The sequence below is a fragment of the Cryptotermes secundus genome, unplaced genomic scaffold (genome assembly GCF_002891405.2).
Source record: "Cryptotermes secundus unplaced genomic scaffold, Csec_1.0 scaffold72, whole genome shotgun sequence".
Classification (NCBI taxonomy): Eukaryota; Metazoa; Arthropoda; class Insecta; order Blattodea; family Kalotermitidae; genus Cryptotermes; species Cryptotermes secundus.
Window position 1 is genome coordinate 1,008,834 of NW_019730103.1, and position 15,731 is coordinate 1,024,564.

Genomic DNA, 15,731 nt, shown 5'->3' on the forward strand with positions numbered 1-15,731 from the left:
AAAACCACAGACAACATTATAGTGGTTACAGTTTGATCTTCATTTCTTCATAAATCACACTCCCATGAGTTGCTCCTGTTGCCACATTTTCAGAGGCCTTGTTAGCTGTCTGCATTCTGGTCATGAGACGTCAACATACGTTTAGTTTTCTTCCTTTTTTATTGCTAGTGGGGTGGGACTCAGTCCCTTGTACTGCGGTCACTTCTGGCCTATTGTACCAGCCCCAGATGATAGGTGAGAGTGATTGTGGAGCAATTGGTGGAATGAAGATTGGCAGGGGAAACCGAAGTACTCGGAGAAAACGTGCCCCAGCGCCACTTTGTCCACCACAAATGCCACTTGCTTTGTAACTGATGTTAACAATGGCTGTTTCTCTGCTTCCGTGCTCAAGTCCCATACAGAAATCTTGTCGGCTGTCAACTTCCAACTAACTGGGTCCCAGGCGGGCGCCATTTCACACCACTCTCCTAGCCTTCTCTTCGCAGGCTTTCAAGTGAACTGCCCTGTCAGCTGAACACTCTCACCAACAAACCAGCTACTTCACGTCATTTCACTCAACTGAACTTCTGACAACTTCATCTCCGGAACTCGACTCGTCAGTCAGAGTCAGAATTACTTTACGGCTGTCGGTTTACCGTCAATCAGTTCGTCTTGGTGCCAAGCCCCTTGAGACTCACGACTGAACACTTGCGGTTATAGTCCTTATGTAACATCCTCTCTGAGGAGACGATGGGTCTGTCGTTTACAACTGCTGCTGGTCCTCGCCAGTGCAGTCATCCTCAGATCCGAGTCCCGCTGGACTCATAACCACATTTTACTGTCTCAGATTCGAGACTCCCCCAACCTGGAGGGCCAAGTCCCCGTATTTATATCCCCCAGCAACGGAGTAGCCTCCTACGACTCGCAAGGCTGCGGTGGGAGTCTGATCTTCGACTCGTTCCTTCAAACTGGCCTGCTTATAAAATCTCGGCACGGACAACATAGAAAGTACATTTTCCATTGTTATAGCCCAACAGTGCCTCGTTCGTTGCATGCGTATGCGTTGCATCGGGAACGTGTTTTTCTAGCCGTTGCTTAGCGGTAACCGGGCACTGTTGACGTGTTTTCCGACCGTTACCAAGCAACGCACATTCCTTCTCGCTATCGTTGCATAGCAACGGTACTGTACGGTACATTATTTTATGATGCCATATGATATGCCCGGCTATACAGCACTGAACAAAATGTCATCTGATAACAGAGTGAATAATTAGGCTTAGGGGAAGGGGGCATGCCCTAATTTAAAACACTATCCCAAAATTGAGACGGGACTGAAGAAACCCTCTTATCCGAACCTTGGTCGGGATGCGAACCACAAACCTCCCGTATATGAGTCGAAAGGAGTATTTTGAGTTGTAGTGCATTGAACCCGCTTGGATCATTAACGCTCGAAGCCAAGAAAATATTCATATTGTGGCCTGATGCTGACGTTAAAACTAAATTTGGTCTTCAAGTTGTTTCCAGTCCTTCAATCATTGACTTAAGTTATTTTGGAGTCCTTGCAGGGGATACAACTCTCTCAATATCCCGAAAATATCCGGAACACAATAAAAATAATATTTAATGGTCTGTGGTCTCTCGTAATTGGCTTAACAAGGCTCTTGCCACCCATAAGGGAATTCCACATATGTTACCGGTCCAGAGGAACTGGCTAGGCCGTGCATGCTCTAGAGCACATATGTTACCGGTCCAGAGGAACTGGCTAGGCCGTGCATGCTCTAGAGCACATATGTTACCGGTCCAGAGGAACTGGCTAGGCCGTGCATGCTCTAGAGCACATATGTTACCGGTCCAGAGGAACTGGCTAGGCCGTGCATGCTCTAGAGCACATATGTTACCGGTCCAGAGGAACTGGCTAGGCCGTGCATGCTCTAGAGCACATATGTTACCGGTCCAGAGGAACTGGCTAGGCCGTGCATGCTCTAGAGCACATATGTTACCGGTCCAGAGGAACTGGCTAGGCCGTGCATGCTCTAGAGCACATATGTTACCGGTCCAGAGGAACTGGCTAGGCCGTGCATGCTCTAGAGCACATATGTTACCGGTCCAGAGGAACTGGCTAGGCCGTGCATGCTCTAGAGCACATATGTTACCGGTCCAGAGGAACTGGCTAGGCCGTGCATGCTCTAGAGCAGGGGTCTCCAAACTTTTCGAAACGCGGGCCACGTTAGGTAATTCAGCACTTTCAACGGGCCGGATAAAATGAGAAATTAATAGCTCTAGGTATACGAGTTTTATTGAAAGCACAGAATGTCATAAACTAAATACAAATTACGTGGGAATAAATTATCGTATATTAACGACAACAGGCAGTAGCAACAAATGCTCATATTTTCATCACAAATTATAATAAAACAATTAATGTGAATGATGGAACTCTTTTTGCATTCTTAAAATCTGACTAAATTGAGGTGATGATGATCTGTTACAATTACAGTGCACCACTGCAAGAAGTCTTGTGCACAAGACGGCTAGTAACGAACTGCTCGCGCTACCTACATTGCCACGAAGTGACACTGCCGATCGAGGCCGAACAAGTACGAAGAAATACCGCGCAGTATNATTAGTTCAATTGTTTCACGGGCCAGATGCGGCCCGCGGGCCGTAGTTTGGAGACCCCTGCTCTAAAGCACTGGTCCCCAAACGTATGCCCGCGGGCACCTCGGTTTTTACAAATTTTATAATATATTTTTAACTCTGAGGAAAAGCGACCCACAGCAATATTTTCCATTCCTTCAATTTGCTGAAGTTGGTTTACCCAAGTACCTTCCAGGAATTCACGGGGTCTGGTCTGAGATAAAGGATAAATTTGTCCCTGTGCTTAATCATTTAAGTACTACGCCATGAAGACGTATGGGGGATTGGAGGTATAGCTTCACGGTCCTTCTGCTTTATACCCGGGGGAAGAGCCCCCAGTACGCACTGATGAGGAGGCCGAGTGGCCCCCAGAGCCGGTCTAGATGCTGTGGAGTGGAGAAAAATTTCTTTCCCCTGCCGGAAATCGAACCCAGCCGTCCAGCCCGTGGCCCGTCGCTATATCGACTGAGATATCGAGGCACCTGGTCCATGTTACATTGACAAAAGGAAAGAGCATTTGCCTTCGGGTAGCTGACGCCCACACAACCGACTCCTTGCCTTTTCAATCTGACATTGTCAGCACAGTCTGAGCTCACAAAACACCTGTTAAACACGTGATGTTATGGGCTGCATAGCCTTTATTCAGAGTTAAGCCCGCGTTTCAGTAATATTAGTTGTATTTTATGCTCTGTGTCAGTGTTGCCTTGGTATGTACTGTATTTTATGCTCTGTGTCAGCGTTGCCTTGGTATATACCCTATTTTATGCTCTGTGTCAGCGTTGCCTTGGTATGTACCCTATTTTATGCTCTGTGTCGGTGTTGCCTTGGTATGTACTGTATTCTCCTTCTATCACTGTGTCTTCTCCGTACTCGTAACTCAAGCGATAAAGAAAATCAATTAGTTGTTAATCTGCTCTGATAATTTAGTGAGCTACTGTATCTATGAAATAAAACCTCCGTGGTTTTAGCCCGCAAGCGAACTATACCGACTTAGCGGCCGCCGCTTGTCGGCGAAGTTAGTGCCAACTTTAGCGGATATAGGGTGTCGCGTGGTCATTGTAACGAATCCCCACGGCCGTTAATTTCGGTTTTCTAGACCGGAGCCGCTATTTCCTTGAAATAGCTCCTCAGGTATCCTCACGAGGCTGAGTGGATCCCGTTGCAGACCCACTGCTTCTCAGAAAATCTGGTAGCGCCGGGAATCGAACCCGGGACCTCTGGATCTGTAGGCAGGAACTCTGAGCACTAGACCACAGAGGCGGCCGTGAGCTATCAATGGGTGCTAATCGATACGTAACACAAACAAATGCAAAAGTCTGCAACCAAACAAATAAAGTGAAGGACGCAAATAAGTGATGAGAGCACTACCTCCAGGGCGGTGACGCTTTGCAGTCGTGTAGGAGTTCATTGACGATTCGAAGGGACATGTTGCCTTCATGGTCCAATAGTAAGCCAAGCAAGAAAATCTATTCTGCTTGACCCCCATGTTCTTGCTTGGCGTACTCGACCCTGAAGATGGAGGAAGCATATTCCTCCGAAACATGTTGAACTCCCAGTAGATAGTCACAGCTGTGAGAACCAGAAATGCAAAATAAATGTGGAGTTGTTGCGCAGTAGCACAGCGCTTCTGCTTGTGAAACATCCAGCAAGCCAGAAAAGCTGTTCACCTTGACGATAAATATAAAAGCGAATTCATAATTCCATGTGATTACAGAACATTTATATGACTGCGATATTGTGCAATAGAAGTTGTCGCTGTGCTTGACTAAGTAAGCACTACTCCATGCAGGTGTATGGGGGAATGGATGTACACAGTCACGTTTTCTTGACCTAGGCGCTAGCTGGAGGTGAGTGGTCAGCTTCACGCCATAGCCGTTTTACCCCCAGGGAAAGAGCCCCCCCCCATACCCATTGGATAGAAGGCTCGGTGTGCCCTAGAACCTATCTGGACGACGTGGAGAAGATAAAATTCTTGCCTCTTCCAGGACTCGAACTCCGACCCTTCGGCTGTCCAGGCCATAGCCGGTCAATATACCGGCTGCGCTGTCCCCGTTCCCCGATACTGTGCAAAGGAAGTACAAACTGTAAAGCGGTGATTTGTAGTCCCTGGATATTGCTTGAAGAGATTCAATGCCGCCAAACGTACTTCAGTTGTTAGTCATTTATGGTTTGTTGAATTACTGTCAGGAGCTTAGAATGCGGCGTTAGATAGTAGTAGTATTAATTAATGATGAATTGGAAAGGATTTGGAAGGAAATGGCCGTGTTCTGGTTCAGAGGATTACACCGGCTTTCGTCCGGAGGGACTGTGGAAAGAAACGGAAGCTTCAGTCGAAGATAGTCGAAGTCGTGGGTGTCGGACGGAGCACCTCCCGAGTACAGGGCATAAACCCACGGGATCGCCGTATGCATGCATATGCTCTGTACACAGTTCTTATGCCGTATTATGCGATGTGAATAAAAGCCAACGTTAACGTGTTATGTCTAATCTCTGGGAGGAACACTAACCTACTTTTTTAATTTAAAAATAAAATTAATAGACATGGGGTTAGTACCATAAAACAATTTTAGCAGGTCGTGAGAAGTTGTGAATGAATTAAATTGTTCCATTTTCATTTGAGCCACATGTGTTAAAGCTTCGCATTTTAATACACCGCACAGCCTTGTTACAAAGATTACGTTATTGTGCAATGAAGAAGCACAAGATGCGGAACTTCTTACGTCCCTCTCCGGAACGGTTAGTTGCGTCATTATGGGTTGCAGACTATGATACACATGTTGCATCACGCAGCAAGGTACCCCGAGAATCCTGGATGGCAGGCCTGAGGGGAAAAGAAGAATTGGGCGACCCAGACTAAGATGGTTGGATGATGATGTGAATTGTCTAAGAAATATGAGAGTAAGGCATGGAGAAGGAAGGCCGAAGATAGACGAGAATGGGCAGAATAGCGAGAGAAGCAAAAGTTAAACTTGGTAGGACCGCATAGCCGAAGAATAAGAATAAGAAGAAGACGAAGAAGATGCTTGTGCTGTTGCATCATGATGTCTGTCACGAATATACGTATACACCTGCGCAAGTATCAGTTCCTTCGCTAGCCTAATTTTCTGAGAAGCCACACGTACCCCTAATATTAACAGATACCGGTAACCCGCGCCATAGCTCAAGCGGTTAGTCGCTGGCTTTCCACCGCGGCGGCCCAGGTTCGATCCCCGGGTCTGGTGAAGTGGGGTTTGTGGTGGATAAAGTGGCGCTGGGGCAGGTTTTCTCCGAGTACTTCGGTTTCCCCTGCCAATCTTCACTCCACCAATTGCTCCACAATCACCCTCACCTATCCTCTGGGGCTGGTACAATAGGCCAGAAGTGGCCGCAGTACAGGGACTTAGTCCCATCCCACTAGCAATAAAAAGAAACAGATACCGGTGTAATTACAATTACAGTGGGAAGTCTGGAGGGCAAGGAGCGCAATATTCCCCTGTTCCCTTGCCAAGCGCCACAAATCTGATTCTACACCTACCCCAAGGCTCACTTTCATCATGTTCCAGCAGCAGCGTCAAGTTCCGTAAAAGACAGTTTCCGCCACCAGCAACAGTTTCGAGCATGAAATGCCCTACGCTTCCATTTTATACAGGTTCTGCTAATGTCTCTGTCGAAATGTCATTAATCATTAATATTTTAATCGAACTGTATTCTTGTTTAGCTTAATATAGATTTTCATCTAATTATGCATCTGTATATATATAAATCCATATTTTCTTGACCTCGGCACTAGTTGGAGGTGAGTGGTCAGCTTCACGCCCCGGCCGCTTTACCCCCGGGGAGACAGCCCCCCGATACCCATTTGATAGGAGATTGGGTGAGCCCCATAACCGGTCTGGACGATGTGGAGTAGAGAAAATTCTTGACCCTACCGGGACTCAAACTCCGACCCTAGCCAGTGGTCATACCGACTGCGCTATTCTGGCTCGTAAGCAGATGGATTATTCACGTCTACTCACAATTTTCTTCCCCCAATTTCGTTACGAGTTGTTGTGCTTCCCTGAGATTTTTACATCCACTCCCCCATACGCCTTCATGGTGTAGTGCTTAATTGGTTAAGCACAGGGACAAATTTACCTGACCTTAGGTATGTGTATGTTGGTGTGTATGCCTTGGAATGGGCCAACAGTTTTTGAAATTCTGATTAGACAAATTTTGACCGCCAGAAAAATTGGATAAGTATTTACAGTCGCCTGCGAACGGTTCGTGATTCATTTCTTCATGTTCGTGTACTGCTTATCCTAAACACAGACGGACCAAAGATAATTGAAAAGAAACGAATTTGAAGGGGTAACTGTTATGGCATATTGATTGTGATGATCCTTAACCTCTTCAGATATGGCTTTCCATTTCTTCTGTGCAACGAGCGAACAGACACACGTGTCTTATTATCGGCCCAACAGTTTCATGCAAGTTAACCTGTGTCCTTCCTGCAGCGTGACGAGAGAGACGGGCAACGCCAGAGCGGGCCCTGCCAACATTGCCCACTGCAGTCTGAAGAACGGTTTTCGCTGTTCGTAGCGGTTGCGTTGGACTCAGACACAGGCCGATATTGTGAGCTTCAGAATGCGCGTTACTGTTGTGTAAATTTATAAAAATCTATGTAGCCTGCTTATTGTCTTCGCGGTCCTAACGGCGTTCTTATGAAAGAAGGTACGAGGAAAGAAACTGACGTGGCCTCAAGCCGGTGAATGTAAAATGAAATCAAATTTTTTCGAGTTTTCTTTCCTCAGACTTAAAACTTTTATATCTACATTTATTCGCCATCTTTATTGGTTTCTGTGATAAATGTCGTGACGAAAGGACGGATCGAAGATACTTCGAATGATACAAGTATGTAAGGATAGCAAGGTCACGTGATCAGTTGGTCCTGCTGGTCACGAATTAAAATATTAATTTATGATCCAGCAGAACACCTAGCAGAGTGTCCTGTGTTTGGTACCCGCCTCTTTTCATCCTCATAAAATGGCACCGTCACGGCGCGCGGGAAAATCTAATTTTAACAATTTCTGAAGTAATATATTTCAGAAGTAGTAGAATGAGTCAGTTTCTGCCTCCGTTTCAGTGGTGCGAGTAGAATGAGAAACTTACGTGCCGCAGCGTTTACAAGATAACAATCAGATCCAGTTTTTGGCTCCGGCGATTTCATATTAATGTCCCCCGACTCTGTCCTGTAGTTAATTTCTCTACACTTCTGACATACCTATCGTTCGATAATGACAGCTGCCTTACCATAGCACAGGCGGTTGGTTACCAGTTTCCCACAGCGCCGGCCCGGGTTCAATCTCAAGTCAGACCCCCCAATAGCTCAGTTCCTCCTGCCAAACATCATTCCATTAACTGCTGCACCTCACGCTATACAGCGTCTTTAAATAACGAACTTAAGACGATGACTGTACGGACAGTCAGTTTGGGGTGGTATGTAACCCTCCTGTTTTGCATTGTGCTGATGAGCAGGCTATATAAAAAGGAAAGTTAAGGATTGTATTTAAATATAGCATAATAATTCTGTAATCGTCACATAAACTGTGTTTAGCTGGTTCTAGATCATGCACGAAGCCAGCAGAAGCAAGTGGGGAGCTGTGCTTGATTTGTCGCCTGCCTCTGCTGGTCTCTTTCTTCCCTTACTCTTCAACCCAGAAGATGGAGGTGATATGTTAAGAAACGTCGGCCCGTCTTATTTTTTTATTGCTAGTGGGGTGGGACTAAGTCCCTTGTACTGCGGCCACTTCTGGCCTAATGTACACGTACCAGCCCCAGATGATAGGTGAGGGTGATTGTGGAGCAGTTGGTGGAATGAAGATTGGCAGGGGAAACCGAAGTACTATGAGAAAACCTGCCCCAGCGCCACTTTGTCCACCACAAATCTCACTTGATCAGACCCGGGATCGGGAAGCCAGCGACTAACAGCTTGAGCTATGTCGCGGCCGTCGGCTTGTCTTCGCGCACTGCAAGGCATTAACAACCCAAAAGAACCTTTCTCCTCATAATCATCACTATGAGAATTTCAAATCCAACACACGCAGTTCTGTTTTGTAGCTTATAGAAGATCCTCTAACATATCTCTGTGGGTCTACAGGCCTTTGGACCATGGCCGCTTTTTCATTATTTAATCCTATATAGTCGGTAGGACTCCTTTGAGGGGAGATCAGCCCGTCGCAAGGCCGTTACCAACATGCAGAGCAACACAAACACAGAATAAACGCACACAGACATACATGCTACGAGTAGGATTCGAAGCCACGATCCTAACATATTTCTGTGGGTCTACAGGCCTTTGGACCATGGCCGCTTTTTCATTATTTAATCCTATATAGTCGGTAGGACTCCTTTGAGGGGAGATCAGCCCGTCGCAAGGCCGTTACCAACATGCAGAGCAACACAAACACAGAATAAACGCACACAGACATACATGCTACGAGTAGGATTCGAAGCCACGATCCTAGTGTTCTAGCGTTAGACCGCGGCGCCACTGTGAACAGCACTGCAACAAATGCTTTTCTTAATCACTTCGAACCACCTCAATATGACATCAGTACTTGTGTTGCTATTTATGCGAACAGTGTCGCCAACGTTTCTGACCTTGTTGTGTGTTACGAGAGTTATTAGAGTATATCCTACATTCTTGGATATTGGGATGGAATTCTGCACCTTATGTTTATGGCGCTCGTGTGTGATTTCGTGTTAAACTGCTGTATGGAAGTGGAAGAGCTACACACTAGCCCGGAGAAGCAAAGTTCGAGAGTAGCTGTTACCTGTCCCGATGCCTCGGATCGTTTCTTTTTTTACATATAAAACATCCCCAAGACGGGGGGGGGGGAATTTGTTTCTACGCAGGGGGAACTTGCTGGAAGCACGCGAATGGGTTTCGATTTATAGAACATTTTATCGCTGTCTATTAATAAGATTTTTCTACAGTCCAGATCATAAAGACGACCTCTCTTAAATAGAATTTCAGAGTAACAAAGCAAGACAAAACATTTTCACTGTATTGGGTCGTGTCGGGTTGAGTGTATATATGTAATTCTGATGTTCATGGAAATTGTGTGCAAAGCAGGTTCATTGGCCTCTGGATCAATTCTAGCTGCGCGCGGAGTAACTAAAATATACTTCACTGAACACAAAATACATAAATAAACCGAGAGTTAAACGTATATTCGATACCACAAGATGTTTCAGTTCGCAAACTCTTCCATGTAGCTAATATAGAAAGCTTGCATAAATGGTGTCAAGACTTGATAGAGCCTCTCCGACCTATGCAGACTATTGGATTGTATCGCAGGCCTCAGTTGAAGAGTTTAAGGCCTCGTAAGTCTTTTCGTCTGCACGAGGCTTCATATTTTCTGTACCATTACATTCACAGTGTTCAGAGGAAAATGAAAAAGAGAAAAAAGAAACGTAAATAGTAATTGGGGGAAATACGCGAAACATTACATCCATCCGTCCGTCCGTCTGCCCATCCATCCGTCCTCTATGGCTGTCTGTCTGTCTATCCATCCATCCGTCCGTCCGTCTGCCCTCTATGGCTGTCTGTCTATCCGTCCGTCTGCCCTCTATGGTTGTATGTCTATCCGTCCGTCCGCCCTCTATGGCTGTCTGTCTGTCTATCCATCCATCCGTCCGTCTGCCCTCTATGGCTGCCTGTCTATCCGTCCGTCCGTTCGTCTGCCCTTTATGGCTGTCTGTCTATCCGTCCGTCCGTCTGCCTTCTGTAGCTGGCTGTCTGTCTGTCCATCCATCCATCCATCCAACCGTCTAACTACCTACCCACCTCCCTCCGTCAGTGCATCAGCATTGTGGACAGCACCAACGAGAGAGTCGATGGAGCGTATGGCAGTCAGTAAGTCTAATCGCTGCGTAAATGTTTTCATTGCGCACCTACCCTAGGATGCTTCTGCGCAACCAGCAGCCTCTGAATGTATCCACATCGTTTGCGGATACATACGAGTATATGGACGGATGGGTAGGAGAATAGATAGATTGATGAGATATATTAGATTTTCGGATAATAATTTTATTAACAATAAAATAAATTTACAGTAAATCTATCCACTCCTACCTTCTGTCAGATGACGATGCTGCGACTGGGTACCATATCTACGTCAAGGCATAGCATTCGGGTCCAGGATGTGGAGCCTTTCAGACATTCAAGTCCTGGTTACAGTTGAACTCGCAATCCGAAATCTGTTTGGAAAATGGATTTTCTTTGGGGGGGGGGGGTTAATCTAGGCTTCAGGAGCACCCAAGTGACTTTGCAGTGGCTCTCTCTGTACATGCTGAGCAGCCCACTTGATGCGTGGTTAAGGGACGGTGTTGTTCCGAGAAGCGATCTTGACGTGCCGCGAGAGGGAGGTTAAGCTCATGATTCTATGCAGTCAGTTCTTAAGCGGGTATAACCGAGGCTCTTTAAGTATTTCCATGATTTCGTTAAGCTTTGGCTTCGAAAATCTCTTTCGACTGGCCTGTGAGGCTCATAACTGAGTAACTTGTTGCATCCAACCCTTATGGTCATCCTGTCAAACTCCAAATTCTGTTCAAATTTTGGTAAGTCGCCCGACCAAGTTTAAAAAATGTTTGTGGCTTAGTGTCAAGGGTCATCCATCCACTCGTGACCTTCGCTTTCACGCCATGTGCTTGAAACTTCAAGCAGACAACACCTTCTGCGATCATAACTCAAATTTATGTATTGTGGCATGTAAACCCGTTGCTGTGCAACGGCCGTCACTAGGCAGCGGACCGCAAATAGAAACAGACGAACGATGTTTCCTGTGCGGTTCGTGCCGAGATGTTATAAACAGGACAAGTGAGGAGTTAGAGGGCTGCTGGAGTTCAGTTGTGAGCTGTTGCTGTTAGCTGAGGCCGGGGACCGCTCGGAAACCCAGAGGAACGGTCACATCCGCCGTTGGAAGCCGATACAAAGCAGTTGCTAGTGACGACTGTAGCAGACTGAGAAGAGGCAGTGTGCCCTGTAGTGATTAGTGAAGTGTAGTAACGGGTTGTGTAGGAGTTCAGTAAATTCTGTTTACAATCCAAATCCGTCTGTAGGTCAGATCCGCTTTGAGGCCTTCGTATGTTAAGATACTGTACCTCTGGTGTAATTTTGAGCTTTGCAGTAAATACCACAAATGTAACTTAACTAATTACAGTATTAGTAATTTATTGGCAATTCGTCGAATCATCATAACCAATTCTTTCGCAGCCAATTTGATTGTGCGTGGATGAGGCAAGTTACGAGTAGAGGGATGGTGGAAATCCCGTCTTAGGGAGTCCCGTCCTGGATATTGCATCAGAAACATGAATCTAGACCCAACTTTTTGTTTGTATGACGAAAAGTTGCGAGTCAAATATGCAGCATGTTCTAATATGGAAAAGAAAAATTGTATACACACGACGATGAGTGAAATTTTGAACATAAAATTAACAAATGTATATAATGATAAATATTTCAAAAAAGAAAATATGCAGCATAAATAGAGATCTAAGAAAATATTATGCTTATTCATAAGAGAGGCAAAATGTGCATTTATATGCACCATGAAACCATGTCTGAAATTTAAGAAATTAGGCAATTGATACATATATCCAAATGAGCATACTTTTTGGTTTAATGCATTTGCATTAAAATCGGGCCCCTACTTATTACTGATGTCCAAGTTAAGGTCAGTATTGTTGGGAAGCACCCATCTCAAAATAATTATATTTGCAGATGTATCGCCGCTACATTGAATGTGATATAACAAACAGCGAGTATGTGTGTTTGTTTGGGACCCCTTAGCGAGTGTATTGATCCCATAAGCAAGCCCCCCCCCCCACTGGTTTGTTCTAACCTCGTCATGAATTTCACCGACTGTCTTCCTCTCCTTTCCTCTCCCGTCTCTTTTATTTTCGGTGCCTCTCAACTTTCATTCGCCTCTCATGTGCGCGACTCTTGTACGTATTTCGTCTTTATGAAGCCTGTTCACACATAGCATTTGTTTGCTTATGCTGTCTCTCTTATAGCAAGTCATTCTTTGTCCTGATTAAAATGTGTTTCGCTGAATATTAATAAAGGAAAACATGTATGACTTGAAATTCTCTGAACAGAAGTTGCGTATTGTTTATTCGTTAGCACGGTCCAACTGTTGTGAAGCAAATTGCTTGCCGCAGGTTTATGCGCGCCAGTCATTGTGATTTCGAGATGTCCGTAGCCACTGGCACAAAATAATATTCTCACATAAGATCACAGGCATAATTAATCAAACCAATTAAATCAAAACGTGTGTTATTTAGAATGTGAGTTAGTATGTTGAAGAAAGCAGTCTTCTGGGATTTGGCACCGTGTATATGTGGTGTTAACCGACGTTTCGGAGGAACGTATCGCCTCCATCTTCAGGGTAGAATGAAAAATATAAGAAATCCACAAGCGAAGAGACCGTGAGAAGTCTGCAGTCTGCTTTTACCGGTTCTCACGGTCTCTTCGCTTGCGGATTTCTTATATTTTTCCTTCTACCATGAAGATGGAGGCTATACATTCCTCCGAAACGTCGGTTAACACCACATATACACGGTGCCAAATCCCAGAAGACTGCTTTCTTCATAGTCACCGCCGTGAAAGCCTCAACTCTTACAAGTTAGTATTTTGTTATTTAAGAGTTCTGTTGGTATAGCGACTATGCTACGTCTTTGCAACCATGGAATCTGTGTTCGATTCCCGGCAGGCGCAAGAGAATTTTCTCTTTTCAGCCTCCATGCTGGTCCTGGGGCTCACCCAGCCTCCTACAAGTTGGGAACCCCAGGGGTATAGCGGCCAGTCGCCTCCGGTTGGTACCGGGGTTAAGAATACGTGGGGCCATACCTCCACTCCCCCATATTTATTCAGGTCATGGTGCCAGATTATCTTTCTTACTTACTAGTAACAACGTACCTGAAACAAAGAGTGGAGACCTGCATTTCTCTTTACGAATGTTTGTGTCTGTATTACGTTACCCGTTGTTTATAGCAGGTAGAACGATTTGTTGTGAGTAACAGTACCCGGGGTACAGTGACGCTATTGTCAGAGCTAAAAATAACCAGTCTCTGCATAGAACCGCATATTATTTCGACTTCATGTAATTTGAAGTTTTAAAGGTGACGGTGTACGTATATTGAAGTGTTGTGGGGCACTCAGCCATGGCAGTGTGGAATTAGTGCAGGACGTTTCGGACTGTCTGTCTCCATCAGGGGTTGCTCCAGCGTACCGCGGGGGACTGGACGCTGACCCAGCGTATGAGGACAATCCCTGATGATGGGGTCAGCCATTTTTGCTGTCTGTCAGATAATCCCTAGGTTCTAGTGTGCAAGACTCGCGAAAGAGGAGTTACGAAAATAGTGACGAGGAAGTGGACTGGGTTTGTAGTTTCCGAAACACACTGTACTCTGGGTTCCAAGAATACCAAACCCCCAGTAATTGCCGGTATTATGCACCCTCTTTAGAATCAGGGATCTGTAGTGGTTCCCACCAAAATATTTGCTACACGTCGCGTTGGAAAATGAATCAGTTAATGTATTTATTCAATATATAGTATACTTTTAGTATTTATTTGTTTATTTAACAATGCCGTGTCATCAGAATGTGCACAACCATTCTGAGAACGAAAGTGCAGTGAGGTAAGTTTTCTTTTACTTCCGAGAGTAAGAAGTATCGTTACAGTTTTCGACCAACGGTTCTCAGACTTCTGTGCTTAGCACCCGCTGGAAAAGTTAAATACATTAAAAAGTAGAAGCTTGGTAAATATCAGACATACATACAAACCGGGGGCAGAGTGAGAGAGATGTTCAACAGACGAGGGAAGTTTTGCTAGCTTTATTTCCCTCACACCCTTTCATCTTGCACATGCAGCCAGTTGGGACTTCACGGGTACAGGTAACAGTTTGCAGCAGGGCTTCCGGTACCCCTGGCCGCTGCTTGGGACACTTGCGTGACGTCATCACATAGCTGCATGCCACATTATTGCCCCGGCGTTCATGATTTCCGACTTACTTTTGCTGAGAGTGTTTTATGTTATCAGTACATGCATTCCAAACACTCCGAGCCGCTTCAGAATATTAGTGTATAGGTTGAGTGAAGAGTCAGTAGCAGCCTTCCTTTTGTCTCAAGACGTTGTAACTGCACTGATAAGGCAAAGTAGCACATTGTGCGAGATAGCGGATATGCTGGGTGAGCATCTTCCTAGCAGCATACACTGGGCATCGTCTGCCGTGTCACAGCGACTCACTCCGCAGTATTATTATAAATTGTCTACATGAAGTCCATGAGCTGGAAGAATTTCGTCTTCTGGGATATAACGCCATGTAGTCCGCTTAAAGTAAAGAGACGTTTCGTAGGCGACATGTTCCTCTGAAACGTATGGGCGCCACAGGATTATATGCTACGAGATAGACCTGTTCATAATCACCGCTCTGAGTCTGAAATCGTCCATAAATTCAGTGTTTAGTGGGATCTTTAATGGCCCTGTAAGCATTGAGACTGCATAGCGTCGGGTAAATAGACTGATCGGGTAATGATGAATAGGAATTTGTTTGGAAGGAGGCGGTCGTGGCCTTACCCAGTCACCGTTTGCCCGGCAGGACTGAGGAAAATCACGAAAACCCACAGGGTAGTCTTGAGCCAGCAGAGATTCGAAACGAGGACCTCCCGAATACAAGTCTGAACGTTACCGCTTGATATCGTCCTGTTCGGTGAGTTGTTTCCAAACGGCTGTGGAATAAGGACGTATCAGTGATAAGAGGAAGTTTTCAAATGGATGGTAGGGCCCCATGTACGGCGATTTGAATTGGATCAAGCTGCTATGCTGGAACTATACTTATGTCAGCCTAAGAATGGACACAGACCGGCCCTCACGCTATGTCCCCTCAGCGTCCCTCCTCCTCCACTCCCTCCGGTTGTCACGTTGATTCTCTTCTTCGGTTTATCTTAGTGTTGAGCGAAGGGAGGGGTTGCATCTTCAACCACTCATGTTCATAATGTGGCAAGTCTGGTGAAAGCCAGAATTTTTTAGTTTCTTCGGGTGAGACCGGGTCCTCTTGGTATGTCGGCCATTATTGGGACTGTTGTACCAGCC

General features: G+C 45.6%; 1 protein-coding gene across 2 annotated transcripts in view; it reads left to right on the forward strand.

Moving 5' to 3' along the window:
* Positions 1-15,731, forward strand: part of LOC111866006 (AT-rich interactive domain-containing protein 5B) — a 118,832-nt gene that overhangs the window by 39,458 nt on the left and 63,643 nt on the right. Inside the window, exon 1 of one of the 2 annotated variants that reach the window (XM_033752067.1) lies at positions 3,273-3,323. The exons of the other annotated variant lie outside the window; for it this stretch is intronic. Within the exon in view, the coding sequence (XP_033607958.1) occupies positions 3,300-3,323 (24 nt within the window). The 5' untranslated portion in view covers positions 3,273-3,299. Of the gene's footprint in view, positions 1-3,272; positions 3,324-15,731 lie in introns of those variants that run through there. 2 annotated transcript variants of the gene reach the window in all.